At 40.4% G+C, this 7,788-nt stretch overlaps 1 protein-coding gene across 3 annotated transcripts; it reads right to left on the minus strand.

Annotated features, from left to right (window-relative positions):
* Positions 1-733: 733 nt before the first annotated feature.
* On the minus strand, positions 734-7,150 carry LOC115670026 (uncharacterized). Of its 3 annotated transcripts, none has more exons than XR_008816972.1 (5): positions 6,486-7,150; positions 4,521-5,006; positions 2,455-2,946; positions 1,782-1,932; positions 734-1,122 (listed from the first exon to the last, which is right to left on the minus strand). XR_008816972.1 is itself a non-coding variant. In XM_030591218.2 (4 exons), the coding sequence occupies exons 1-4, from the start codon at positions 7,026-7,028 to the stop codon at positions 1,852-1,854; spliced, it is 1,602 nt and encodes a 533-aa protein (XP_030447078.1). In that variant the 5' UTR covers positions 7,029-7,150; the 3' UTR covers positions 1,518-1,851. The 3 variants fall into 3 exon arrangements, 1 of the variants encoding a protein (XP_030447078.1); XR_008816973.1 differs by lacking the exon at positions 734-1,122 and adding an exon at positions 1,518-1,700; XM_030591218.2 differs by lacking the exon at positions 734-1,122 and having other exon boundaries at positions 1,518-1,932.
* Between the last annotated feature and the right edge of the window lie 638 nt (positions 7,151-7,788).

Genomic DNA, 7,788 nt, shown 5'->3' on the forward strand with positions numbered 1-7,788 from the left:
CATTTCAAGACGTGAAATCGAGGGCTATCAAGCGAACCGGCTACATCACGATATAAGAATAACCCGAGTCTCAATTTTTCAACCTACTAAATTGTAGGATCCAAATTGATGGACCCCTTTTCGAAACTCAACCGTAAAAACAAAATTTTCAGATATAAAAGAGAGAGAGAGAGAGCAACAACACATCGACGGCGGAAGCAATTTCTGAGCAAATGGACTGGTTTTTTTTTTTTTGGGGGCAAATCTAGCCTGTGGATCCAATTAAAAGAAAGAGATGTGGACTGAGGGACAGGGAGAGAGAGAGAGAGAGAGAGAGATTCACATCAAGGAACCAGTCTGTAAAGTCAACTCCTACCAGAGCCAGTTTGTTGTTTTGCTCTTCTCTTGCTGTGTGTGCGCGCGCGTGTTTTTTCGTGTTTTTATAATATGGCAGTATGTGTCATGAAAAGTATTTGTTAATGCTGCATGAAATTACGTGAACCCTATTAATGCGGATCCGAATACCTTGAGAATGAGGATGTCTGTCCCTTTCTCCCTTCACCTAACCAACATTATCTTATTATGCATGATGCATGTCACATGCCATCAGCACCACATACATGATACATCCAATCAATCTCCACATCATCATCATCATCATCATCATCATCATGGTCAAGCATGTATCTTGATCTTTCCTCTCTTTTCGCAGCAGCCACTCGGACACTTTCAAAAGTTTAGACAAAGCTGCACATCACAGAATATATAACGGTTCCCTTGGATATACCTCATTTGCACATTTCAATTTTTATATCAATACATTATTGGTGTTTCTTGCGCAGCACTGCTTCCTCGGATTCGGTCAATCTTAAGAAAAGACCAAGACGATTGTTCTTTGAAGTCTCGAGTCTGTCCGCCACTTGACCAAGCAACCACAAGCATTGGCAGGGCAAAAGCATCGATGAAGCACGGGATAACCGAAAAAAACGCATCAAGTTACGATCCGATCAAGTTCCTCCCCACCGAGCACCCCGAGTTCGATCGACTCGCAATCATACCAAAAGGGCTTTGAAAATTGAGGTAGTTAATTAAAGGGACACCATCTAAAGAATCTCACTCGCAGCAAAACATCTGCAAGTATACCTGACAACAAAGATACTTGATTGAAGAGTCCATAACCATATTCTAATTCAATGATGACCTAAAGCATATTTTGCCTAAAACATGTTTCTATGATCCGGGAGACTGACCAGTTACCAGTCAATATGCATATATAGGATTTCTCTGTAAGCTGGCCACTGCTTTTCACCCACAAGGAATATGTATATGTCTTTTGTAGTTCATAAGTACGAGTAAGAATAATATTTCAAGCGCTAATCTAACATAGCCCATCGTCTTCTTTCCATCTGGCGCTGACGATGAGGGGGTTAATATACGTTCTCAACAAATTCATATGATTTTCTATTGAGTAGAACCATCTCCCAACCCCAAGTGAGGAAGAAAAAGCAAAAGACAATCCTCAATGGCTATTAGAAACATTGAGAAGAAAGTTCAGTAAATGGAAAACGTTTAAAAGATGATGATCAAATGAGAACACTTGAAATTGATCTTCCACTCAACAAGAGCAACATCTAGTAAAGCACAAGAAGTATCTGACTTATTTTTCCTCCATTCATAGATCAAGAATTCTGCTGGTCCAATTTCTCACTTTCGTTTTGAAACTACAAAAATGGTGAACAATGCCTAAAATTTCAGCGCCCGCAAAGCAGCACCATTTTCAGATGAACAAATTGTTCAAATACCTGAACGACGGATTTTGTTTCCCTTCTGGTATGTCGACAATCATACATCAGGTAAGAAGTCCAAATTTAATCATGTAGAAGAAAAGCTAACTCGTAGCCCAGTCTTCCCTCGATCAAAGTCATATTGCTTCAACACGTAACAGTAGTTAACCTGCAAAAGGAAGAAAGGAAAATAACAGTGAGCAAACTCTAAACTAGAATGATTAGCATGTGCAATTGAGAAGTTGAGATGTGATCTAACACGGTATTGCTCAATCACCCTCATTTTGGCACTTTTATCAGGTGCTTCAGGAACATTGCTAGCAAAGCATCTCAGCTGTTGGATGCATGAGATTGATATGTATTAAATGCTTTCTTCCCAAAATTCATTAGGAATAGATGCTCTCAGAGTATGCTACTGTTACTCCTCATTTTTGACCAAGCATGTAATTGACCACTCCAGAAAATTAAATCTGCCATATAAATCAAATACACCAGCCATAGAACCGACAAAATCCTGAAGCATATTGATCAAAACATTGGTCTATCATTTTCTTTTCAAGATTTGCTATTAAGCACTGTCCAGAGGACAATCATGCATAATCAAGATCACCAATAAAGAGTAGTATATAAATAAATGTATAGGAATTCTCAATTTATTATTCTTGAGGTATTGGTAAAAGAACAGACTGACCTCCACTCGCACAATACTTGTGGGCACAACAATTCCAGCTCCAACAGAGCTTCTGCAGGATTTTAGGAAATTCTGAAAGGAAAAGTTCCGAAACTCGTTCTGTGTCAACTTGGCCAGGTTTCCAGCGCATGCGAACACATGTCCATAGATTCCACTCTTTTGGCACCAGCTGAATGGAAGATCAAAAGAAAGGTCAGCAAAAGTGGTAACTGCAAGATCACCACCAACATAATCCCTTTCAGGATCATCATTGCCAGTTTGCCTTCTTGGTTCAGTGGGGCCCATTCCCCTAGTCCGAAACCCTAACAGTGAAGTAGGACCTCCTAAAGAGTAAAACGGAGAGGTATTGCCACCCATGAAGAATCTTTCTGGCAATGGTGAAGCCTTTTGCAGAAATCCGCATCCCCAGGGAAAGACAACTCCACCAGAGATTCCAACGTTGATAGCAGCATGATAAAATCCAAGAGGCAAAGCATAACGAAGATCAAGCTCCTGTAAAAAAAAGAAACAAGGTTCCTTAAGTAACATGAGGGAATAAAGACATAGTCATTCTTTATCCAATATCTTCATTATTCAATTAACAAGGTTAAATACAGAGGAGTGGATGAGTCACATATAGCTATGACATCATAAACAAATAAATTCTGTATCTTTTGTGTTAGGTTTACAAAGATTTACGCAAAGGATTGTATCACTTGGTGCATTTCTCACTTTCTGCATCAGTTTTAGGCCTCATAAAAAAGGATAAATCCTCAATCCGTTCATAGGAAAGAAAACTAGTCGACAATAATTACATCGATAAAGAAGAGAGTAAACAGTCATAGCATCTCTCTCTCTCTCTCTCTCAAATTGACCCTCTTACAGATATCTTTTTTTGTTTTTGGGATCAGACAATGCTGAATAAGTGTCCCCTACCACAAAACTAGACATTAAGAAGCTCTTGCAAGACCTGAAAGCCTAAAATCCCATAAACTAGAGAAACCCAAGATGAAATAGAACAGGTACTACCATCACCAAATTCAAAAATGTTAGATCAGAGAGCAAGTGCCGATTATTTGCATGAAAAAATTGACACAACGAATGAAGGACCTGAACAGTAAAACCCTAAGAGCAACTCCCAAGAAGCTGCTGATGTTGCGCAACCATGAGGGACCCAACGCTTATCCACAAATTAAGTTAACCATGAGGACTAGTTAGAACTTGGTATGGTCAGAATAACTCTTATTAGTTTCTCTTAATTTTTTCCTTTTCTTTGTGCCAATGGAAATTTGACTTTTATCTGATGTATACAAATAGACATGTGGAGTCATTTAGGACTCCTTCCATAATTTTTAACATATTTTCTGTTTTCAAAATTTTGCGGGAAAGCAAAAAGTAGTTTGAAAGATTATTAGCAAATATCTCTCCGTGGACATGAGTCCTCATCTACTGTTGTACATCTTACAACAGCATATGAGACTTGAGAGATCCACAGAACTTTGTCACCTCCACAGCAGCATTCTCAACAGGAAGCCAAGAAGTCTAATCAAGAATGGAGACTGAGATTAACAAAGAATGAGATTGATCAACTATGAGAGCCAAACTTCCTAAGTTTCATAGAATATTTAATTTGAAATTCACAAACTAAGGTTTTAGCATATACTGCATTTCATTTCTACTCTTATTATAGCTTGTCTAGAATGGAGATGTTCCAGAAAACAACATTCCAACTTCTCAAGAGGGAAAAATGGTCCAAGATTGAGCTGCAGTTCAATTGTATTGAGCGCCCAACAAACTCAGATAAGATGGTCCAGATAATTATTCCCAAATCCCCAACCAGACTTCCACTAAGAAATGATATGGGCTCTTCAGCTCTACAGCACCAGCGGACAAATGACAACAATTCGCGGTCAACCACAGCAACTGGACCTCAACTCGAATATTTGGCAGTATAACAAAATAGGTACTTGCAGGCGCATTCCATGTATAGAGTGTTGTCAAGAAAGATTAAAGACCATCAAATGCTTTAGTTGATGCATCTCAAATCGAGAGACATCACAAATGAGAAACGAAGGGAGAATGCTGACCTGGCGGAGAAAACGTGCACTTCGGGGATCAGGTGTAAGGCCACCAATTTGAGTAGTAGAAAGAAAAGCATATCCTCGTGTTGGTCTGATGGGTGAGTTTCTCCTGTCAAACCTGAAAGAGTATTTTAGGGAAGAGATTAAATTATGTCCCAGCTGCCTCCTTATTGATCTAGCCGACATCTGGGAAGGATCTGTCAAAGTACGCCATGTCAAGTTGTAAGCCAAGTCATGATTCCTCGTTGAAACTAGGCCAAGGGAAAGGCCTAATGATTGTTCATTGTATGAAGAGTGCTTCAACCAGTCTTGGGATACCAAGAATACTCGAGCACTCAAAGGGGCTAACAAGCTTTTCATTCTAGGCAAATAGACACCAGCACTTAGCTCTGATGTTTGATTCCATCCATATGCAAAAGAACCATCCCAAAGATCACCAAATCCAAGCAAGTTTTTGAGTTTCAAAACTCCTTCAAGCGTTGAAGATCTAGCCTACAAAAGCATCATTAGACAAGAATGAGCCACAGGCCAACAGGTCAACAGGTCACAATTATTCCACTGTGACGATGAATCTCGAGAAGAATGAAATCAAGGTAAAGAAGCAAGAGAAAATAAAGTTAAATAACCACTCAGAATATTTCTTCCTCATTCGAGTGTTCAACCAGCACTGGACTGATAAGCTGGAAAAAAAAGAATGAGCAGTAAGCACCGCAGCATAGTTGAAAGCATGTGTCCTGTCGCACAGCACATTAAAGGCATCAAAGTAGCGACAAGCATCAGTCTTTCCATTCAAATAGGTGCTTGCAGGAAATGAATTCCACATGGATGATGACAAGCAATCTTAATATATTAGAGAATTACACGGTTGAGATAATTATCCTTGAGCAAAATAGTTTGGGCACGACATAAATTTTTAGTCTGCACATACTTGAACAATCTAAATCAGACATTCAATTTAGCAGTCAAAGAGTTTAAAGCTAATGAAGAGAGAGGTTTTGGTTATTGTGGTTACTCAAGAGAAGGAGAATGCTTTATTGTTGCTTAGAGCTAAAGAAAGAGAGAGCCCGGAACAGCTTGAGTTAACAACTGGAACTGTCCATCAATGACAATTTTGCTTGAATTTTATAATTTAGCCAGTTACTTTAGGATGGCCCAGAATACCAGTAATTTTAGTGGAACGTACCTAAACCTAAAGGATCAAAGAATTACTACTGTACGTACCTCTACAACAAAAACTGTCCAGAAAAAAATAATTCCCTGATTAGGCCATCTAAGTCGGCCAAATCCTAAAGTATATTCAGACAGTAGCTAGCAAATTTGTTCGAGCTATATCAAACTCACAACAAAGAGGAACGCAATGGCGTAAAGCAAACCGCAAAGTGACTGGCATTAGTAAGAAAGCTGCATTGCTATATTTTGTCATAATACGCAACACAAAACCTGGAAGACAACCCAATAAAACCAGTTCGGAACCAGTGAAAATAGGCAAATTGCGACATTCCAATGTGCATTGACACCAAAATAGTCACAAATATGATGAAATTCCTGTCTGTCAATTGTTGAACACCCTCCTCCTCCTCCTTTCAGAGAGAACGAAACCTAAAAGATATCCAAGCCAATCCCCATCTCCACACGACTTCAATACAACAGCACAGCAATGTGCGAAAATGCTAACGAGTAGGTGGCTAACTTCACCAGCCTTGTCCAGAATTTCATGACCTTCACTCTCCCAACAGCAAGAAAACGATAAATACCAGTCCAATAAACAGAACAACATTGCTCAGGGATGATGAGAAGTCCTAACACATTTCAAAGCTTTAATCAATTAAATCCCGAGCTCGAACCAGTAAGCACAACCCCAGTAATCACGGCAGAGAACGCGCAAGCTGACCGCTCCGGCAAATCACTCCAGCACATTTACAGACAAAATGTGAAACCAAAACCAAAACCGAAACCGAAAAAAAAGATCACCTCGGGCTTAGTATAGTAACCAATTTCGCCGGAGAGCGGGTTCGTGGCCTCGACGACGTTGACGATCACGTTCGCTGTGCCGGGCAACTCCTTCGGCCCCGAATCGAGCACGATGTTGACAGACTGGAAGATCCCCAGCTGCTGCAGCCTGAAATTCGCGACGCTCGCGACCTGCAGCAGCTCCTGCAGCGACGCCACCTTCTTCAGATCCTCCAGCTCGGCCTCGATCACCCAATCCCTGGTCTTCGAGTTGCCCTTGATCAGGACGTCGTGCACCCGGATTGGGACACTCTCCGAGGAGAGCTTGCTCGAGAGGTTGTTGAGCCTGGCCCTGTGCGCCCGCAATCGGTCCTCCTGCGACCGAGGCTGCGGCGCGCGGCGCTCGGGCTCGTCGTCCTCGTCGCCGTCGTCGTCGTCAGATTCGTCCACTTCGTCTTCGCCTTCTTCTTCTTCTTCCTCTTCTTCGATCCGACGTGGGGGACGATACGCATCGTTAGGGGTTTCAGAGACGGAGCCTGACGAACCGGAGTCGCGATTCGCCATTTGACGGCGAAGTACACGGCGAAATGCGGCGGAGGAGCGGCGGAGGTCGGCGGTGCTTCTGGTTCTTCGGGCGACTGACCTCAAGCGAACCCAAGTCCCTAGTGATTGTGCGCGAGGAGGCGGGGGTCAAAAAAGGAAAAGAGGAAAATAAAAACATTTTTTTTTTGGTCATAGATAAATAAAAAAAATATTGGAATGAAGAAAGTTATTATAAAATAGAGATTTTTCCTTCTTATTTTTCTCCAAAAGGTAGGGATAAATCCACCCATTTAGTAAGAAGAAAGAAAATTACCCTTAATCATCCAATTAAAATTTAAAATGATGGACCCTAAATTTACTCACTTTCTCTTTCTTTTTTTGTTTCCCAATTTTTATATAGGAACCATGGGTCATGCTCGAGATTTAGTAAATTTTAAAGAAGAAACCCGCGATTCTTCCTCGATTGTAAATCAGCTGACGAGAATAGATACGATGACCCATCTGATCCAAATTACGTTATCTATGCAAGATTAAAGAAAAAAAATAAACATCGTATGTCTAGTATATATGTGTCTGTACGAGTATTAACTAAAATTCGAAATCAATACTGCAAAAGTTTATAAACAAAAGAAAAGGTTTGATGGTGATATACACAACAAAAGTGAAAGTTTATAAGCAAATGATTGTGTTGAAATATCGTCCATGCTAATTTTTTTTCTAAATTCTATTTGACAATTGATCCACAAATTTGGTCGACAGAGTAAAAAGGAATTCGATTTCT

This window comes from Syzygium oleosum, unplaced genomic scaffold, assembly GCF_021117445.2.
Source record: "Syzygium oleosum isolate NSW1041296 unplaced genomic scaffold, Sole_v2.1 Sole_v2.07, whole genome shotgun sequence".
Classification (NCBI taxonomy): Eukaryota; Viridiplantae; Streptophyta; class Magnoliopsida; order Myrtales; family Myrtaceae; genus Syzygium; species Syzygium oleosum.